This window comes from Akebia trifoliata, chromosome 16 (genome assembly GCF_017979445.1).
Source record: "Akebia trifoliata isolate Shusen 1 chromosome 16, ASM1797944v1, whole genome shotgun sequence".
NCBI lineage: Eukaryota > Viridiplantae > Streptophyta > Magnoliopsida > Ranunculales > Lardizabalaceae > Akebia > Akebia trifoliata.
Window position 1 is genome coordinate 25,628,754 of NC_141390.1, and position 20,895 is coordinate 25,649,648.

A 20,895-nucleotide genomic window follows, 5' to 3' on the forward strand; every position below is an offset into this window, starting at 1 on the left:
AAATTGGAATGTAATAACTAAAATTGGGGGTGTTAGTAGCAGCTTTAATTTTTTTTAATATATTCTAATCTAGTCTAGGCCATGTATAAGTGTTTGATTTGGTGGAAATTATTTTCAAATAATAATAAGTTTTAGAAAACATAAATTTGAATAAAACAAATTGACCAAATTTACTAAGGGTTCATTTGAGAGGCTAAGATAAACTTAGGGGTGCAAATTGGTCCAGTTCAAACCAAGAATCTAACCAAATTGATAGATTCAGGTTAGTTTGATTCAGTTTAGAACAAGTTGCAGTTGGGTTGTGGGTTAAGAAAATGTTGAACCGATCAATTTGGTTCAATTCAATTCTCGATTCTAGATTTGTATAAAACAGAACCAGAGTTAGGACAGATTATTAATGACTTATTTATTTAATATTTATTATTATTTTTTCATTAAAATATATATTATTTCCTAACTAGTTTGTAGGATATTAAAAGTTCAATGGAATCTCTTTTTCTCAACAAACAATCTGAGAATCCAAAGCAAAGTACAAAAAATCCATGTAACACAACATGTGCAGATAGACTACTTTAGTGCAAATTATTGTCATTCGACCTAAGACATATTTCGTATATAAAAACATGATTTTAAAGATCACATGGAAGTCTACAAGATTCAATATTGAATCTCTCAAAAATGAGATCCCCGTCCCATCAAAATGAGGGTCCAAAGGCCTCCAAAACACACTTTTATTTTAGAAAAAAAGATGGGTGGGGGGGCATATAAAAGAAAGCTTGTATTATCAAATCATGTGCGAAAGATTGATTAATTACTTTTTGAGAAATAATTTTTTTCTCGAAATGGTAAATTTATCGTTTAGAGAATTTTTTTTCTTTCTTTTTCAAATAAACATATTTTCTATTATAAGTTTGTTTTTTGTTTTTTGTTTTTTTTTCTAAAAATTATCAAGATATCTTCTTTTAATTTATGAAAAATAACTTAAATGCTCCCATATTCAACCTCTTAACATAAAATCCTTGATTCCATCTATTCAAACCTCAAGAACAATACAAGATTTTTGAAGTAGAAGATGAAAAATGATGACTGATTTTTGAAACTTTCAGATAGAAAAATCTAGGGTTTCCACATGATATTAAGGTGAAGTTAAAAATGATGGATAAAAGATACAGTTTAGTAGATTAAAATAATTTACCATAGAAGTATAAAGCATGAACATGAGTGGGTTTTTAACCTGGTTTCTTCCTAAAATCAGTCATCTACAATCTCTTGGATAAAAAAATTTACCCTAGTCTTCAACCCCAAGAGTAATCTACTACAAGTCTTCAATCGTCAATCTTAAGATTCTATCTACTCCAACATTCAAACCTCAAGAACAACATAAGCTTCCATGCCTAAAAACTAAGGAATTTCTACTTTCAGTATTGTGAGATGGTCTGGAAAGAATGATATTTCTTCTCAAAAAAGCAAACAAACATTGCAACTAGCTTTTGTTCCCCATTTTCCTCTACCTTTTGCAAAATGAAATACTCTACACTATACGATTACAAGAAATTATCTTATAATGTTGTGAATCATGCAGCATGGTCTCTCGAGGACAAAACCAGAGGTGCTTCTTCATCCAGATTCAAAACAACACCACCATACCCTTCATCTTTGCTGTTATTGGCCAAGTATATATCAGAGGACTTGTCCAATTTCCTCTCCTGTATTAATTAAAAAAGAAACTAGTAATTAGTAACACCATCATGAATAAATATTTTGATTACTCAGGTTCACAAAGGAGATCCCTTACACCAAAAGGTCGTCAAATTCGATAATGCAAAGCATTGGACTATTGGATGGGTTTAGTCGGTTATGGTAAAACTATTATTTAAAGGAGAAAAGGTTTTATATTTAGCAATAAAAAACTAATAAAGGGTATGGCATTAGCAAGAATAGGAGTGGAAATAACAACCAATTTACTGGATGAATTTTCTAATACATATTCAATGACATATATAAATAAAAAAGAAAAACGATACTCCTTTGATAAATTGGTCCTTCAATCATCTGGAAATTCAGATCTGTTGTAAATCTGCCTAGTTTATTAGCTCCATAACCTAAACCGACACCCTTGAACCTATATGATTTACTGTAATAAAAAGCCCTAAACACTTGAATTAATCACTCCAAATAGAAACCCAGCTGTACTATCTCAGAAGCCGTGTGTAATAGATAATAGCTTATCCTTATAGGAAGATAAAAAACTTAACCAAACTAAAAGACTAAGGATGATCCAGAAGACTGACCTTTACTGCTCCTTCGGGGACACTTTCAACAGGAAGTTGAGATGCAGGGGATTCCTTAAACTTCAAGTAGTTGTACACAACAACACCACAAAGAGCTGTAAAAAAAAAGTTTAAATGTACATGTGAGCCATTAAGAATAGTTCAAATGTGGGGTTTTACAAAGAAATTCAGCACAAAGAGAAGTACCGATTGCATAACCGATAATATTCAATCCAGTAATTGTTGACTCAGGAAATATAACTGTTGAAAGGGCAATCAATATCCAGTCTTTCAAAACACCAGCAACCCGGATGGTGACTGCCCCAGTTCTACCAATGACTAAGAATATTGAGAAGTTCAAGGCCAGAGCACAAAGAGCATTCGAAAAAAATATCCAGAAATTGAACTGAATCTGCGAAACTTCCATTTCGGCCTTCTCCAGTAAATACCAAGGAACAAACAAGAACACGAAACTGCATGCAGAAAAATGTGAGAAAATAAATAACATCATAGCACATTAATTGAACTGGCATGGAAGATGGAATGGACAAATGGTACGGTACAGAAAGATAGCACATTTTAATGGTATAATAAATAAAACATTACTTTATGTTACGGTGAAAGAAGAAATACACGAGTTTTCATAGACAAACTATATGAAGGCTCCCTAAGATGGCCTTTGTGCCTAGATACATCATATTTGCAAGGAACAGATCCATCATATCTTCCAAATGTTTTTCATCTCATGAAGTAACAAGAAGAATTTTTTATGATGAAAAGGACTGTTTTATGTTCTTACAGCCTAAAGTGACCACCAACCAAAGAATAGATACTTTTTCCAACAATGAGGAGTTCATATCAGTTTTGAACTGTTGAAAGGAAGTGGTGTTCTGAGATGTCCGCTTGGTAAATTAGTAAAGTTTATGGGTCTCTCACACTCTCCCTCCCTTCAACTTGAATATTTCTTCTAATTGGTATTATAATCGGCCTACGTTGAACAGGCCCAAACCATCATAGTTGACTTTCTCTTAGTTAATGAGTATACTGGTACGAATGTAATAATATGCTTAGAATACATAAAAATAAGATGATATAGATACCTAAATAATTCTAATTCATGTATAATAATGATTGAATATTATGTGTAATTTTCATTACTGACTATTATTATTATTATGTGTAATGTACACATTCTTCCAACAAGCAATTTATAAAATTTGCTATTTAAAAAAAAAAAAAATTTATCAATATCTTTAAAATAACTTTTTAAACAAAGAATATTACAGTTGAAATTTACGTATAATTGAAATATTTCCGCTGAAATGTTGCATTTTTATACCTGAAATTTGAGTACTTTGGTCGAAATTCACTATTTACCAAAACATTTAGTAAAATGAATAGTGATTTCCACTGGAATATATACAAAAAGAAACTATTGGTTAAAGTTTGTGATGGACCATGTGGAAATGAAAATATTTGGTAAATTTCACGGAAAAATGTCAAAATTTAGTGCTATGTTTCTAATATAGCATAGCATTTTCTACACTGTACCTTTATTTTTTGATGTGGATAGATTCAACATCTATAATTGCAAAGAGGGAAAATGTCCAAACGCATAAACATAGATACCTGCATGGAGCTATGTAATATAAGCTGGTGATAGGATTAAGGGTCAAACCCCTCTTTTGGAGAAGGACTTGAGTTAGAACCAGTCTGAGAGCTTCAGCGAATATGCCCGTAACCTGGTAAACTGTACCAACTATATTAAAATGAATTTCCCCATACGAGGAAATGACGACGCCAACACTGACCAGCAACATGTTCAAGAACACATCACACCTTAATTTGTCAGTGCCACAAAGGACAGCCATGAGAAATGTAGCCACGGGCACTGTCACATCCATATTTAAGAATAAGCAATCATTAGTAATTTTTTTCCAGGGCACCACCATTAAACTAGGGGAAAATAATGCACATTATATCAACATACTTAGGGCTTTGAGCATCTGAATGAAGGCCACGGAAATGTGCAAATAAGCTGTGTTACCAAACCTACAATGGCGTGAAAAATTCTTGTAAGACCCAAAGAAAATAACACATTGTGACCATTCGATGTGACTTTAAGTGCTTACCAAAGGCTTGACGCAAAGAAGGCACTTATGGGAATCACTGATTTTGCGTATCTGCAAAACCAAGAACAATTTTCAAGGGGAAGAAATGGTGGACAAAATGCAAAGGAGAAAAAGATCCAACAGTCTTACATTTCAAATGTCATTTCGACAGGTGATACAACCTGCATAGTCAGACCATCAAACTGTCAGCTAAGGCAAAAGAACATCATTACCAAAAGAATGATACTAATAATGACTTATTGATTGCAAGGTATTAAATTTCTATTTTGGTCAGCTCGGAAATGGAAATATTTCGACCTGTGTGGAAATAATTACAATTTCGTGGAAATAATGGAAATATTGTGAAAAATGATAGAAACATCAAATAATTTTTTTGTTCTAACTTCATAAGATGATAAATCATAAATGAAAGGTAGAAGTAGATAAAATTTTACAAAAGGTTGAAAAAAATAAAAGGTTTTTTATTACAAGTTGAAGATGAAGACATTTATGTCATTTTATACCAGTCAATTAGAAATGAACAAAGTCAAGGGAGTATCTCAAATATTTAACAAAACGTGGAGGGTACATTCTTAATAATATTAAGAATTTTATTTTAATAAATGAGGTCAGAAAATATCCACTATTTCCTATAGTTAAAAGTGGACACATGAAACTTTTATAGAAATTAACACACTTGTTGTCTAACAGCAAGCAACATGTTTTAACAGCAGAAACTTACTCTACATGTGTCATGCCTTTGTTCCTATACAGCATAGTAGCTAGCACAACAAAGTTTTAATCTATTATTCTTCACTGTCTCTTGGTTTCAAGGGAACCATCACAACAATCAACAGGCGGCGATTCCTAAGGGCGATGAAGTCGATTTCTCCGAAGATCTCTCTCTCTCTTAACCACAAACTAAGATACGTAATTTTTTTATTTCCTAAAAAAATGTGAAATTCTTTGCAAAAGTTTTGCTTTTTTAAGATTCTTTTTTAAAATCCGAAATACAGATTTATGATTTTTTTTGGGGGAAATCTTTACCCTTTCTTTTATTGTCTCAGTTCAAGATATTTCGAGATATTTCCACCGAAATATTGACATTTTCCTACCCAGTTATTATTATTTCCATCGAAATCTATTGCTTGCCGAAATTTTGGTCGAAATAAATAGCAATTTCGATCGAAATATAGACAAATAGACATTGTTATTTGAATTTTGTGTCGGTGGCTGTCGAAACCGACATATTTCGACCGAAATATATGAAATATGTCAATTTTTAATACCATGATTGATTGGAATGTCAGTTACCCCAACAGACACAAAGAGGGTAAGATTTCATTTAATCTTCTCTCTAGAAGCAAAAGTTTTCATCTACCAATTATGAAACAAAGATGACACAAATTTGGGAAAACACCAAGAAATATGAAAGGAGAGGAACTATGACACAAATTTGTAACAGGTTTTCACAACTCAAGTTGGACCTTGTCTCATGAATCTGACTAATTGGCATGTGTTTTTTTTTATTGGTAAAGAGAGAGATATATTAAACCAATCAAAAAATGGAGGTTGAGATGACCATCCTTACAACAAAACAGAACACTCCACATGACAGACTTTACTCCTCGCTAAGATTACAGACTGTATCCCATCTAACTATAAAGTCCTCAAAGAATATTCCTCTGAATTCTTTAAATACTTTATACCAAAAGAATAAAACGGCTAAGACAGAAATGATAATTTATGCATGTTCTATAAGTCGATCATCATAAAATGTTACTTATTAGCAATGAAAAATTATTATGAAAAGAACAAGATGAGAGAAAGAATAAGAGAGCAAGCGACCACATCATATAGTGAACCTGAAAAATTAGTTCCATAAAAGTGTATACTAGCATTGTATTGTTACGCAGCAAATAGAAAAAAGCATCTTCAAAGTGAAGCTACTAAAAGCTTACATGAAAAGCATACCTTTAGGATACGAACCAGAACAAATGCTACCACACCAGAAAATCCCATATGAACCATAGTTAGTGTTATTGGGAAAGGAAAATTGAAGTACTTTGGAGATAGAACCCACTGCAAATTAACAGAAAATAAAATTCAATATCTACTAGAGTCAAATAGACAGGCTGTATTAAGTATAAAATTACACTCAAAAATCTCACATGTGTAAACTACAGAGTCCGGGGAAAGACAAACCCGATAAATCCAAGCAATCATTTCCATGAAGGAGGTATTTACATCAAAGTGCAATCATGGCTCATCTGATACACATTTTTAATTGTAGGTATCTGTATCCACTCAATAGACCAAACAGCACAATGATGCTTATGAAGATATAAAATACTTATTAAATTTTAAAATCCTATTCAATTGAACTCAAAAAAACCCAGAAGAACAAAGACACACCAATTGAAAAAAAAATAAAAAACACATTGGACACTGTTGCACTCCCACATGTCTTGACACATTTCTTGAGCATCTCCTTTTTCTCTGTTCTTTATTTTTTTTTTCTGTGTATCTTAACATCATACCCTGTTGCCATTAAAAATACAGCACCCTTTGTGCTGGCCAAACCATTAATTCCCACCTAAAAAACCCATCATACTTTTCCAAATCTCAAGTTATACCTGCCACCCATAAAATACAGCACCTATGGTTCTGACCAAACCTGTTTTCTAGACCTCAAAACCTACCTAAAATCCCTTTAAAGCCAGTCCAAACTTTCCCATAACCTATGTTGCCCATGTACCCAAGGTCTAGCCCTTTTAGAACCTAAAATAGAAGGCCCCATTAAATATTGAATTGAAGCCCTAAGTGAATGGAAGTTCAATCTTCCATTGGCATCCTTTAGTTTTAACACTCAAGGGATTTTCTTTGTGCGATTGTGATTGCTTTTAGGATTTTGATTTCAATTGCTTGTTAGACTTCTTTAGCACATGTGGTTGCATCAGCTAAGATTTACATTTGAATTGTTTATTTGATTTAATCTTGGTCTCAGACTCATCATTTCAGATTAGGCATCACAGAGACCTTATCATACAAAAATGAGTTTGTTATCAACAGAAAGGTGCGAACTTGGGTTCCAAAACCCCCCTTCGTAACTTATATAAAGATGTGGTAGTGTTGAAGGTCAAAGTGTGGCTCCATAATAGGTGAATTCAAAAGCATCCGATTTCCTGACTCTTTGTTGTCTGGAGGACCTTATTAAAAGGCAATCCTAACACCTCCTGACCTTTTTTTTGTTTCTTGTACCCTATCCCTGGGTCTAAGTGAGTACTACTCTCACTAGTCCCTCCCCACTTCGTATCCCTGGGCTGTTCTATCCCTTATTTCATAACAAGTGTCTTTAACTGACAAAAACATATCATGTATCGCTATATAATATAAGCAAAGTGCATTAAAAAACATTAAGCCAAAGAAAAGATCAATAATCGCAAAGACCAAGACAACAATTCCCTATTTTCAAGACAACAGACTTCAGAGCTAAAGTATAACAACACTCCAATAAAATATTCTTATTTCACACAATTTCAGAAATAAAAAGACTACTCAAGGTATACAGAATATCAGAATATTAGGAATGAATGTTGGCAAGACACAGGCACACAAAGAAAAACAAAAAGATGCATTACCTTGTTGTACAAAATAACTCCTGATGAAAGAAATATGTAGATCAGTAAGTACAAATACGTTAGCAGAAGTGGTCTCCTAATCATTGTGCCTGTTTTTAGTTTCAAATACAATCCTTCTTCTATTTCCTAGCTTGCCAACCATCTGAAACAATGAGATTTCCAATTGAAACCAGAAACATTAGAACTTCAAGCATGTTTCACCAGAAATAATGGTGCAGTTATCTAAATCCAGAATTGGTACCTATCTCCTCAATCATCAGTACAAAGATCAATTCATTCAAATGCTATTGTTATACTCATGAAATCCACAAAGCAAAGAATCTGCAAAACACAAAAGAGTAACATGTCATACATACAAGCTCAACGTGATATAAAAATTATTGAACCATGCAACTTAAAAAAAAAAAAAGTGCATTAAATAACCATTTCAAAAGTAATTTTTCCCTTTCAATAAGCATAAAAAAAATAAAAAGAAATACCATCCCAGAAAAACATTCAAGTGCATGGAGATCATGCAACCCGTTCCATGGATGTGATTCCAAACCAATGGGTCGGACATTGTTTCCACATGGAACACAAACAGTATCTTGTTTTTCCGCAAAAATAAGTCCAGCTAACCAAATTTTAGGAAAAACGAAAATAACTGAATCTTTTTTGCTAACAATCTGATTCCAGCATGATTAGATCACAAAAAACTTTGACAATGTACAAGGAGAAAATGAAGGCCATACTGAAGTTGAGGATCATTCACAGGGCTTTCCATTTGCTTTACACGTTGAACAGAAATAATTAATTAATTAAATCCAATAATGGGTGAGGAAAGCTACGTGACAAACATATCTTCTACGAATAAATGGGAGTTTGAGTTGCATTTGTTATTTTTCAGCTTTAATTTTTTTTTTTTTTAAATTATAAAGTCAAGAACCATGTATCCTCAAATAACTTCACGAATCTTTCAAAGAATATAATTGTTCTTTTCTTTTTCTTTTAAATTGATGTTTACCAATGATCTATTTTTCACCATTCTTTGCAAATTACAATTCATTTATTTAAAGGGCAAGAAAATAATGAAGATAGAGATTTTGGTTCCAGAATCATCCTCTCTCTACATGTTAAGAAAACTGAAAACCCAAACTTTTTCTTGAGACCTGAGAGGCAATCTTTCTCAATGATTTTCAGCAAATTTTTTTGTTTTTTTTTTAACGAAAACAGAGAAATTTAGTTCACAGTTTTTGCAAGAGAAATAAAGATACTTTTTAATGCTCTTCATGCAAAAAAAAAAAAGTTTCTTCTTTTGGCATTAAAAAAAAAGGTAATTCGAACTGTGCAGTAGTTTTATCCAAATCATCCACATTATTGAAAAAAATTCAAGAATCCTAAACATTTATTTCTTTAAACCTCACATGCAACTCAAAAAATGTTAATCGCAGAGACAGAAATCATGAGACTTTGCTCAATCTCTCAACTCTCCAAGATTCTATTCATAATTACTAGCATTATAAGTATCAAATACTAGATCTTTACAAATAAAGAACCATATCAGACAACAATGTGAGTTTCTATCTGCCTTACAACCATTAAAAACCAAAAAAATAGATTGAGAAAGATAGAAACAAGATCTTGCAACAAAATAACATAGAATTAAAATAAATAAATAAAACAGAGATTGAGAGAGAGAGAGAGATACATACTCACCGGAGATCGTAGATCGAAGATCACCGGAGATGAAATTCCGACGAATATGTTCACCGGAGGTAGGTGAACGCACGGAGAAGATCGCTTGAGTCGGTGAAACAGAGTCGCCGGAGGTGAGATTTGCAGAGGAGATTGTAGAGGGCGAGACTGTGATTCGTTCTATAATCTATACTGCGTATTAGTAAACTACATTGTACAACACGTGTGACAAATCATAAATGATAATAAATTGAAGGCTTCGGGTCGGGTCGGGTCCAAGTCGAGTAAGCCTAAATTTGACCAGCTCGGTTTGACCAAAGCAAGAAAAGCCCAAATTTGGTCCAAGTTTATATTTCAAGCCACAACCAAAAAATATCATGTTTGGGCCAACATTTGGTGGACTTTTTTTGGCACAACAAGCTAGGTCAATTTTGGCTTGGCTGAGATGCACTCGTAAGGAAAATAGTTACTATGATGGTCTCAAAGTAGATATAGTTGATCGAACGGACTTGTTTTTTTTTGTTATTATTTATTTATTTATTTATAAATATAATTTAAAAACAAAAAACAAAAAATTCATACATTTATCATCCTTCAGATACGAAGAAGCTTAAGGACATTGCAACTTGTTTATAATTCATCATTGACAAATGCATATCATAATGCTCGAATTGACTCAAGGACTGAGCACTTGAGATAATAATTCATGTTTTTCCCATTAAAACCTCGAGGAAATTAGAATGCACGAGTTGAATGTAGATTTAAATCAAATTACAATCAAATAATGCAGAAGAGAAGTTGTTATTATAATTGCTCGCAAACATGTTTTAAAATAAAATTCTTGATAAAGGACATGATACATATTTACAATAAGCTTTTAATAGTCCAACATGACTAAAGTTTATTTGGTGAAAGGAGAACATCTAACTCGGGAGATTAAAAAAAATTCTTGGGGAAAGCCAAAAAAATAAATAAATAAAAATGATTTGTTCAAAAACACGAGTATTCTATAAATAAAATGTAAATGGTGATCCAAAGTGCCTTCTAAAAAAATTCATATGTTTTATTACAAATGAATTATTTTTCCTGATTAAATGATAAAAATATTATGAATAAAAATATAATTCTAAAACATCCTTTAAAAAAAATGCACTGCTCAATCCAAATACGAGGAGAATAAAGAAAATAAATAAGCAAACCAAGCTTAGGATGATCCCTCTTAATTGAAAATCCATTAAAAATCAAAAGGCTTTTTTAACAAACCCATGTGTCACTTTCAAGGCTCTAATTAAAAAGAATGATCCAAATAATCACCAATCAAGCCAAATTTTTAGTATCACACCATCAAAGCGCAGGTCACACCCATGGATCAGTGAAACAGATACAGGTATGTCTCGGTCTCATTTGGGACCTCTAATTGACACTAAATCTAGATCAAAAAGATGAATTTCCCTTCTTTTGGGGAAGAACAAATATATCTCAAATTATTTGGTTTTTTTTTTTTTTTTTATGGCTTCGAGTTAGGTTTGGTTAATGTTTGTGTGAAAAATGAGTCTGAACAAAACATTTATGGGCCTTAGACCCATAGCTCAGTTGGTTTGGGAAAATCTTGCTAAGCAAAAACCATCACACAAGTTCAATAGAGCTAATGAATGGGTATTAATGAAACCACCATGACTCCATATAAATTAGCCATCTCTGATGCAATCATCCAAAAAGTGGAATCTGCAGCTACATTACATGCTTATGAAACTTAGGGAAAATTATCTAAAGGACTAAAATACAATATAAACAAATTATTTGGGAGATTCATATAGTTCACAAAATTGATCATGAGGTTAATTTGTAGTGAAAAAAACTACTTTAGGGCTAATGTAATCTAACAAAAACATTTTCTATTATCGACATTCAATGAAGGTGAAAGACCTTTAGTTTGGTACGAACCCGATGTATTTTACTCAGGAGATGAAGAGTTTTGTTTTATGGTTTGAATGAAGAGATGGTGAGAAAGACGAAGAGACAGAAACTCTTCGGACATAAAAGTAAAAAAAAATAAATTAGATAAGAACAATTTAGTCAAATAAAAAAAGTCGTACCATCAATCCTTTTTTTATTATACTGGTAATAGATAAATAATAGATTTAGAAGTCGTGCTTCACCAAATGATTTACTATGGTTATTTCAGATCATGTGTATTAAATTTGAGAATGTTGTGGCCAACAAGTTTCAAAGCCCTTGATTAGGTTTTAAAAAAATCTTTTAATTTTTTAAATACGATCAAAGCCATTATTAACCCTAGAGGATTGAGATGGTATTTAAACGATCCACTCTGATAGAGATTAGCTTTGGGTTCTACATGAACACTATACGTAGATTATTGGTTAGTAATTTGTAGAAGAAACTGATTTTGAACCGAAGTCGTGATATCTACACTTACCGACTAGAAATATTACAAGTAAGGAAATCACAAAAAAAGTTTTGAGCATGATTTCTTCCAATTATGAAAAAAAAATTCTAACTCACCATTATTTTCACGACAATAAGTTGGGAATTTACTATTTAAGAACAATCAAGTTTCAAAGTCTTTGATCAATCAAAGAAAAACAAAAGTTTTTTCTTTCAATTTCCTTTTAATCTGATCAACATCATGAGTCCTAAAGAATTGAGATTATTTTTTTTATGTGATATTCTCTCAACTATGGAAAGAGTGCTAAACTAGGCAACACACTACTAAGAGCAACCCCAATGCAAAGAGTCATAATGACTAGGCATTTTATTATGGAGAGACATTTTGCCTATTCAAGGGATTTGTGCTCTAACAGTGCTCTCCAAAATAGCTCTCCACAAATTCATCTATAGTAAAATTACCCTCAACTATCATGTTTTTACCATCAATAAGAGATAATCTCACTCTCTTCGTTTGCCTCTTCCTCATTCTCTCTCACCAAATATAGTGCGTTGAAGTTACTTCTCTATGCTCTGGCTCTGCAAAATAACGATTGGGAAGGGATGCCTAACCCGATTGCGTTGAAGTTGCTCTAACTATCCATTCTCACGGAGATTACTTCTAAGTGCCATGCAAAGATTATTGGTTAATATGTGAAAACGAATTTTGAACCCAAATCATGATATCAACACCCACACACTAATAATATACTAATAATACAAGTAAGAAAATTATGAGTAAGGTATACAGTATGATTTGCTCCAATTTCTTAGTCTTACATATGAAAAGCTCCTCTCACTCACTATTATTTTAACAACAATAATTCAAAATCATCTCGAACTTTAAAATTAAAAAAAAAAAAAAACCTAATTGGTCTTTTTGTTCAAATTTTTAACAAGCTGCCCCATCTGAAATCTCCAATACATAAAATAAGCTAATCCAAACCCAATCAAAACAAACACCCAAACATTCTCATCTTCTCCATCCTTCACAGACTCTATCTCCTCTATCCCAAACTCCTCTCTTTCCACATTTCCCATTTCACCCTCATTCACATGTCCATATACCACATACGCCCTCGTATTCTCCCTAACGCTGTGTTTGGATTGAGGGAAGGGGAGGGAAGAGAAACTCATTAAGGCTGTGTTTGGATTGAGGGAAAGGGAGGGAAGAGAAACTCATTAAGGGAAGAGAAGGGAAGGGAAGAGAAGACTAGTTTCTCTTCACCCTGTTTGGATTGAAAGAGAAGAGAAGAGAAAGAATCAAGTTTCTCCTGTTTGGTTATGATTCATAAGAGAAGAGAAGAGAAATTATTCTTGTTAAATGACTATTATACCCTTCATAGTCTAAAGAACAAAATTGTATTTATGTAATGATACAAAATATAAACACCTAAACTTATTTATAAAGAATATGATAAATATTCATCTTCCAACCAAATATCATACTAAGAAATTATTTTTAGTCCAAATGACTATTATACCCTTCATAGTTTACAAATAATCATTGCACTTAAATTAATAGCAACTTTATTTATTTAGGAAAAACTACTTAAGGGACCCTTGCAGAAGGATTTTTTAATGTTGAACTCACTACTGTTTATTGACGAGTTAACTTTTTATTTACTGACGAACTTGACGCTTTTTTAATTACTGTCAAGTTCATCATTTTTTCAAATAAAAAGTTGTGAAGTCGACATTGATAAAATCCACCCATTTCCAATTTTCGAGTTTTTTTGACTAAAGAACCAAACCAGCCCTAATGTATCTCTTAAGGAGAAGAAAGCAATAAAAAGTCGACTATGGCATTGCTGCTGCAGCAATCCTCAATGCCAATGTCACTCTCACTGATCTCCCGCACGTCCTCTACAACCTCCAATTCAATGCAACCGTAAATGCCAATGTAGTTGGATTGAAGGGGGGTGGGATTGTCAATGTTAAATCTCTTAGATGGGGAGAGGTTGAGGATGTGGGATCAATTGGAGAAGTGTTTGATGTTATCTTAGGTTACCTCTTCGAACCTCTTCTTAGTACTCTTCGATTTTTCTTAAATGGAGACAATGATGTCATGTTCTTGATGGCTCATTTGAAGAGGTGTTTTGATTTTGTTTACTTTAAAAAGGCAAGGAAGATGCTTGAAGTTATGAAGATTCACTCGGATCCTCTATCACCTGGATCTCAAATTGGTGTCGTGGTTTACATTCTTGCCGGGAAACATAAAACAATGTCTGTTCAATGATCATTTTGGGTGATTTCGATAGATGATGAGATCAAGTGAAATTTATTAATTCGAATTTTCCAAGCGAAATCAATTCAAATTCTGAAATCAAAGCGAAGAACTTGATTTATAATCACAATTGACATGTTAAGATACATGGATCCAGAACAATTTGACAAACATTTATTACATGACACCAAATTTTTCACTATAAAGATCAATCAATCAATCACCATTTCCGTTAAGTTAGATGGCGAGTATATCGAATTCATGGGGCATGAAGTCTTCGCTTGGTCTGTAGTATTTGTTGGGCGAGTATAAGCTTAAGTTGGCAACTTGGCCTGTGTACAAGCATGCAAACCTCTCCACCTACATAAATAATGTGCAAACAACCATAATCATGAGTCACATATCAATCAAATTAAAAGAAGAAAAAATTATAAGATAGCAGTAAGACCAACTTTTTTTCATGGACCTAAAAGTTGTGTTCATTGATATTCACTCTGTTCACACAAGCAAGATGAAATCATCTTACTATACAAGATCATTATGGGGTGGAATATAACGTTTATGGTTAAAATTGAATTATCTGAAATGTATACAGCATCCATTGTAAAAGCATTTGAGTAAAATATGTTCTAAAAAAATTGGGTGGTGGTTTTACTATAGTGAGATGTTGGCATCCAAATTTCGTTCAATTGCAAGCCGAAAAAGAATTTGCGAGTAAAAATATAATATATAATGAGTAACAAATAAATAACTTGACCCCCAATGGAAGCAAAGAGAAACAAAATCACAAGTCCATTTCCCACAAAAAAACATTTGGGAAGTATATGATCTCTAATAGAGTCGGGTTTAAGCTTTCATACTTTAGCAAAATAGTGAACTCATGCCTCAGTCAGTAACAAAGCTGGCCAGAAGTATGCAATAACATCAATGGTGATGGAGTCATTTGACAAACAAAGAGCGGAGAAGAATCACAAGAAAGCCTCATACCTAATGTTTTGGTTACACCAAAAACAAAATTCTTCCCATTCTATAGTTCTCAAAATTTGAATTGTTGTTCCCACATACTATGGATAAGGCAGTAATGATGATGCTTGTACATGCATGTAGAACTAAAAGTACTTCAACCAAGGATAATGAATGATAAACAAAAAATTCCAAAAGTCAGCCCAACTGAAATGAGATCCCTCTAAAGTGAATTACCTCAAAGAGGGCACTCAGTTTGGAGTCCTCAACATCACCATTGATGTTCCGCACAAATAATGTTCTAGAAGGATGCTCCCCATATGGATGTTCCCCAGCAACTGCTCCCACACCATTTGGAATTCCATAATGGATGGTTCCATTTCCAGTAATACCATTAAAAATACTCACTTTTATTGAAAATTAATTTGCACTGTTCATTTTCTTTTCAATTTCAGAAAAAACCAAAGAGAGTTAAAGATACATCAATTTAAACAAAACAAAAAGGATCTGTTTTCAGAAAAAACATGTACTCAATTTACAGCTGATTACTTGCTGGAAATAAACAACTAAAGCCAACAAATCATTTATTAACACATGACCTTCTCCTCCTTGAAAGAAAACTTAAATATGTAAGGGTAACTGTCAGTGGTAAAAGCAAATAAATTATATTTATTGCTTACCTTATGATGGCATTCCCGTTGGACTTCTTGATGACACAGACGAACCTTCTCCCTTTGAGACTAACAATAGAAAGGAAACAATAAATAATTGGTCATAGTGAAGTTAGTAATGGCAGAATCCATCAACAAGAATTTCATAATACTAAAAAAAGTTAGTAATGGTCATAGTGAAGTACTCAATTTATGATACTAAAAAAAGTTTAACCATCAACATATCTTTAGAGCAAAATAAGATACTATTGAAAAAATTTAAGGAAAATCTTAACACTAAGATATTTATCATAAAATCCCACATTAAACAGCATTTTTTAACCAAATCACAAACAACATAAAGGCTAAAAAAATAACCATAGGCCTACATAAAAAGGGTTTTATTATTATTTTAAATGTAAAACACACGTTTAAAATGTACATATATATATATATATATATATATAGAAAAAGACAATATTTTTTTGAAAATTGTTTTTACAAGACCCAATAATGGCCTTTGTGGTTCGAGCAGGTCTCCTTGTAGCATCTGCACATGTTAAATTCAATATATACTTGCCAACAAAAAAAAAATCTGGCCCAATCTCTCCATCCTAATGTGTAACAAAACCATTCTAAGAAAAAGGTAACAAAAATGGCCAATTCAGTGTATTTCATAGCCATTTATTTTTCTCAAGTGCTTCCTCAATGGGTATCACTACTAAAGTTGCAGTCACACAAACTTTCTTAGTTCTACCTATTGAGTTTATTTTATACAGCCATGCTTACCACATTAAATGAGGGAAGAGACAGAGATATAATGACACACATAAAAAGTATGTGCAATTGGAAGAGAGGAAAAATAAGATCTTACCTGGCCCTTGATGATTCTACCAGCATGGTCATATTCAACCTCTCTCTCACTTTGCTCAAGAAGAAGCTCTCTTGGAATCTCTCCTTCTGTTGCTGCATTGCCATACTTCTCCATAATGGTGTCTTTTGTTTTAGACTTCAAATTCTCCTTGATAACCTTATAATTCTTGTACAGCAATTCAGCTTGAGAGGGAGCTGTCTGCATGTGAATATCTTGTCCTTTCTCAAAAGCTTCCCAAGAATGAGTGTTGAGCTGCTTAACTCTAAGGCTTGACCACTTGTTCTGTACTGATTATCTCCCTGAAGGACATTAAATAAACAAATATCAGGCACCAAGATTTAATAAAGTTTTTACGAAAAAAGAGAGCATTGAACACATTGATAGAATGTCTGAGTTTGGCAAGGCACTCACTAGATAAAACTTCTCATTCAGAAAATAAAATCTGACATAAATTGGATGGACCGGTGACTAAGAGCCTATCATTTGGACGGACCTGGAGGATAGGAATGCACACCATGTGTAAAATATAGACTATAGATATGGACCCATATTGAGACAGACTGTGTTTTCTATGCAATACCTTGGGTTAATCTTAGCTTGTGTTTTGGTGTATAAAACAGACTGTCGTGATCTTTGTTCTTTAAAGTCCTTCGATTTTTGTATTATAAGGAAGAAGTTCCAAATGAAAGCAAGATAGAATGACGCCTAGAATTCCACTATAATTGAAGAACTCGACTTTGATTCAGAAATAATTCGAGCCTAACTAGAAACACTCATCAAAATCATCTAGTTTTGGTAGCACAAAGGCCTGGTTTTTCCAGCAAATATATTGGGGTGCTTCTTGTTTGTGCACTACACACATCATAGGTGGGTGTAAACTCTGATCCCCTATTAAGCTTTCCAATTTGTATCACTTTTCTCCATGCTGGCCTGTTTTTCCAAAAGATTTGAAAGGTTGATAGGGAATTCTTTTGGAAGGCAAGGAGGATAGTTCATACATCCACCTATGGGTTGGAAATATTTGCCCATTCTTAAAAACAATTGGGTCTTGGGGTTGAGATTGTTCAATAACATGAACATTGTTCTCTTAGGAAAAAGGTTATGGGGGTCTAGAGAAGAATGTGAGGTGCTTTGGACAATGGTTATAAGAGGGAATGGGAGCATGACATCCTAGTCCTTATAGTTTGGGTGTTTTGAAGAGGTACCTCCAATATTTATGGAGAATTCAAGAATGGTGCCATTTCGAAAAATTCCTTCCCTTCCATTGTGCCATCTTAGACGAAAATGGTGATTGTGCAAGGGATTGTTATGTCATAGAGAATGGCTTTGGTTCTTGTGATATACACCAAAATAGAATTTTAACAATTGGGAAATGGAAATTTTGTGGAGGCTTTTGGAGATTATCCAAGATACGATGGTGACCATCGATGAAGGGGACTGGCAACCATACAGATGGAATCCTCGCTTAAATTCCTTAGTAAAATCATTCCACCAAAAGATACAATTTAGGGGCAATATCTCCTTTCAATCCAAACTTATTTGGAAAATTGAGGTTCCATCTAAAGTTGTTATCTTAATGTGGGTCGTAGTCTTGGGCAAAATTGTTGTCACCGATCACCTTATCAAGAAGAAGATTACCATTTGGGGAAAACCTAGATCACCTTAAAATGACTAAATTCCAAAACTATTGGTTTTTTGAAAAAAAATCAGAAGAATGAGAGAGAGAGAGAGAGAGAATACCTCAGGTCGTCTCCTACTCGAGGTCGCCGCCGTCGTTCCACCTCTCTAGGGTTTCTTCGCTTCCTTCGTTCTACATCTCTAGGTTTCAGAAATTTGATTTTTATTTAGTTGGGATGTAAGCAGTAATGGTTGGTGTGCCAATAAAACGTTTCTTTGGAAATTTTGAAAATGATAAGGGCAAAATTGGAATGAAAAATTTTCCCTCTTCTCTTCCCTCCTCGTCTCTCCATTTTTGGAGAGAACAAAATTTTGAGTTTTTTCCCTTCCCTTCCCTCCATTTTTCATCTCTTCCCTCCCCACTTAACAATCCAAACAGCAGAATGGAAGAGAAAATATGATATTTTCTCTTCCCTTCCCTTCTCTTCCTTCAATCCAAACAGACTGTAACAGTAACCGAAGTCGGAAACCTCTCAACATCAAGGGCAATTTCGTCATAAATCACCGCTTCTCCCCAACTATCCACACTCTTTAGAAACCACGCCGTGTGTTGCGACACCACCACAACCACCCCATCACTTCTAATGGCGATTCCATCTGCTGCCATTAATTCTTTAGGTATCAAAACCAGCTTCGCTTTCCCGTCCTCCGCATCAACCTTGAACATCTTTCCTGTGTTCGACTGTACTACGAGAAGGTAACCCTTCCCGACATAAGCAATCCCGTTCAGACCACAGAAACTGTACGGTAGATCTTGGTTCACGTGTTGAGATGTAAAGGTTGGAGATTTGGAGAAGATTGACGGATCTCCGTTAACGTTGACCTTCCATATGAAGTTACCTGCAGAGTTGGTGACGTAAGCATTGCCGTTAAAGTCGATTGTAACGTCGTTAGCTATTGGACGATTGGATGTGACGGAGTCAGAGAGATTTGCGAGGAAGAGACGTTTGCAAGAACGAAGATCGTAGGCAGCAAGGGCGTCGAAGGGAGGAAGAGGTTCAATGGCGTGGATAACGGCGAGGAGACGGCGGTTGACGGAATCGACGGTGAGACCGCCAAATGCAACGTTGGGGGGAAGATCGGAGTCGTGGATTATGGTTTCTACTACGCCGGCGTCAGAAACAGTATGAATTGAGCGATGACGGATGGAACCGACGATAAAGTGTTGTCCAAATGGGTCCCACGTGAGACCCTCCGGGAAGAGATTCGGTGATCTAAAATTGATGACGTGGCGTTTTGTGGCGAAGGTGGGACCCACAGAGATGAAAAGCAAGATGAGCAACACTAACGGCCTTTCCAAAGATAGCGAAAAAGACATGATTTTATCTCTTCGATGAGAGCTACTGATCTGTGGGAATATACATAGGAGTTGGTGTTGATATTTTGTAGATCCGGTACTACCTTATTAAGTTACTACGCGAATCTTAACAACCAATCAGATGCAACTTATGTGGAGAAGTCTTTGATTTTGAGGTTTGTCTTGCAAGAAATTGAATTAAAAAATAATAATCGAAACTTAGAGTCCAAGAAGACGAACTGAACCATATTTGAAGATGTTTGAAGTTTTGACTAGTCAATTGTGTCGAATTTGGCTTTTAATTTTAAGAATTTGGACAATTATAGTCAACTTTAATATTAAAAGAGAGCTGCTAATTGGCACCAAACTTTTACTTATGACACTCCAATTTCTTAAATTATTTATTCAAATGTTGCAAGGTTAGGTTCAGATTATAACAAGATAACGTGTAGCTCTTAATTTCAGTAGTTATTTATAATTATGATTAGACTCATAAAATCCAGAAATTAGAAATTCAATTGGGGTGTAATAAGTAAAAGTTGGGATGCCAATAGCAGCACTCTGAAAGAGATTATACTGCCCCCATCAAGTTTTACTTGGAGCACCTCAAGTTGTGTTTTGATTCTTAATTGAAGTCATCTAAATTGGGGCGATCCTAGTGAAAGTTAGTGTGGGATTTCAAAATTCAATCTTTATTTAAAATTGAAAATTTAAACCAAATAACAAAAACAATATTAATTCGTCTGTGCTAGGGCATTTCCTTGGAAGCAATATGGTACAATGTGGTGAGTTGCAATGGAAAATATGTTGGACACTACGTTCAACACTGAGCTTATGTGGACCGTCCAATTTTTGTAAATCACTCACGAAAAAATCAGTTCGTTCAAGAACTTCTAACCCATACATTGAAAAACTGTTTGGCACAATGTTTAGCTCCCTTTAGGGCCTCTGAAACATTTTTTAAAATATGGGTTATAAGTTTTGAAATCGGCTGATTTTTTATAAGGATGATCTCTATGATGAGGAGATCTGGTGCTACTTTATTAAGTTACTTGCGTGAATCTAA

At 33.9% G+C, this 20,895-nt stretch overlaps 3 protein-coding genes across 6 annotated transcripts; all 3 read right to left on the bottom strand.

Moving 5' to 3' along the window:
* Positions 1–1,432: 1,432 nt before the first annotated feature.
* Positions 1,433–9,883, bottom strand: LOC147383054 (putative sugar phosphate/phosphate translocator At3g17430). 2 transcript variants are annotated; one of them, XM_086428495.1, is made up of 11 exons: positions 9,718–9,883; positions 8,264–8,343; positions 8,023–8,164; positions 6,356–6,463; positions 4,532–4,563; positions 4,403–4,453; positions 4,261–4,322; positions 3,900–4,161; positions 2,478–2,743; positions 2,292–2,386; positions 1,433–1,706 (listed from the first exon to the last, which is right to left on the bottom strand). In XM_086428495.1, the coding sequence occupies exons 3-11, from the start codon at positions 8,104–8,106 to the stop codon at positions 1,575–1,577; spliced, it is 1,092 nt and encodes a 363-aa protein (XP_086284621.1). In that variant the 5' UTR covers positions 8,107–8,164; positions 8,264–8,343; positions 9,718–9,883; the 3' UTR covers positions 1,433–1,574. The 2 variants fall into 2 exon arrangements, with proteins under 2 accessions (XP_086284621.1, XP_086284623.1); XM_086428497.1 differs by having other exon boundaries at positions 9,714–9,883.
* Positions 9,884–12,819: 2,936 nt separating this feature from the next.
* Positions 12,820–20,209, bottom strand: LOC147383055 (uncharacterized). Its single transcript, XM_086428757.1, has 2 exons — positions 18,978–20,209; positions 12,820–13,227 (listed from the first exon to the last, which is right to left on the bottom strand). The coding sequence occupies exons 1-2, from the start codon at positions 19,848–19,850 to the stop codon at positions 13,009–13,011; spliced, it is 1,092 nt and encodes a 363-aa protein (XP_086284883.1). The 5' UTR covers positions 19,851–20,209; the 3' UTR covers positions 12,820–13,008.
* LOC147383056 (pre-mRNA-splicing factor SLU7-B-like) lies at positions 14,460–18,762 on the bottom strand. Of its 3 annotated transcripts, none has more exons than XM_086428755.1 (5): positions 18,596–18,762; positions 17,267–17,348; positions 16,856–17,154; positions 16,012–16,071; positions 14,460–14,728 (listed from the first exon to the last, which is right to left on the bottom strand). In XM_086428755.1, exons 3-5 carry the CDS (start codon positions 17,057–17,059, stop codon positions 14,606–14,608), a joined length of 387 nt encoding a protein of 128 aa, XP_086284881.1. In that variant the 5' UTR covers positions 17,060–17,154; positions 17,267–17,348; positions 18,596–18,762; the 3' UTR covers positions 14,460–14,605. The 3 variants fall into 3 exon arrangements, with proteins under 3 accessions (XP_086284881.1, XP_086284882.1, XP_086284880.1); XM_086428756.1 differs by lacking the exon at positions 17,267–17,348 and adding an exon at positions 15,569–15,669 and having other exon boundaries at positions 18,596–18,754; XM_086428754.1 differs by lacking the exon at positions 17,267–17,348 and having other exon boundaries at positions 18,596–18,754.
* Positions 20,210–20,895: the final 686 nt, after the last annotated feature.

What these genes read in the sequence shown, in the direction of transcription:
- LOC147383054 (XM_086428495.1), bottom strand. Translation starts at nt 8,106, where the DNA reads ATGATTAGGAGACCACTTCTGCTAACGTATTTGTACTTACTGATCTAC. An exon ending in GTCGAAATGACATTTGAAAT is followed by an intron (nt 4,454 to 4,531) that starts GTAAGACTGTTG and finishes TTGGTTTTGCAG; the next exon opens with ATACGCAAAATCAGTGATTC. An exon ending in TTCTTTGCGTCAAGCCTTTG is followed by an intron (nt 4,323 to 4,402) that starts GTAAGCACTTAA and finishes ACGCCATTGTAG; the next exon opens with GTTTGGTAACACAGCTTATT.
- LOC147383056 (XM_086428755.1), bottom strand. Translation starts at nt 17,059, where the DNA reads ATGCAGACAGCTCCCTCTCAAGCTGAATTGCTGTACAAGAATTATAAG. An exon ending in GTAGAATCATCAAGGGCCAG is followed by an intron (nt 16,072 to 16,855) that starts GTAAGATCTTAT and finishes TTCTATTGTTAG; the next exon opens with TCTCAAAGGGAGAAGGTTCG. An exon ending in AACGGGAATGCCATCATAAG is followed by an intron (nt 14,729 to 16,011) that starts GTAAGCAATAAA and finishes TTATTTATGTAG; the next exon opens with GTGGAGAGGTTTGCATGCTT.
- LOC147383055 (XM_086428757.1), bottom strand. Translation starts at nt 19,850, where the DNA reads ATGTCTTTTTCGCTATCTTTGGAAAGGCCGTTAGTGTTGCTCATCTTG. An exon ending in CGACTTCGGTTACTGTTACA is followed by an intron (nt 13,228 to 18,977) that starts GTCTGTTTGGAT and finishes AGCGTTAGGGAG; the next exon opens with AATACGAGGGCGTATGTGGT.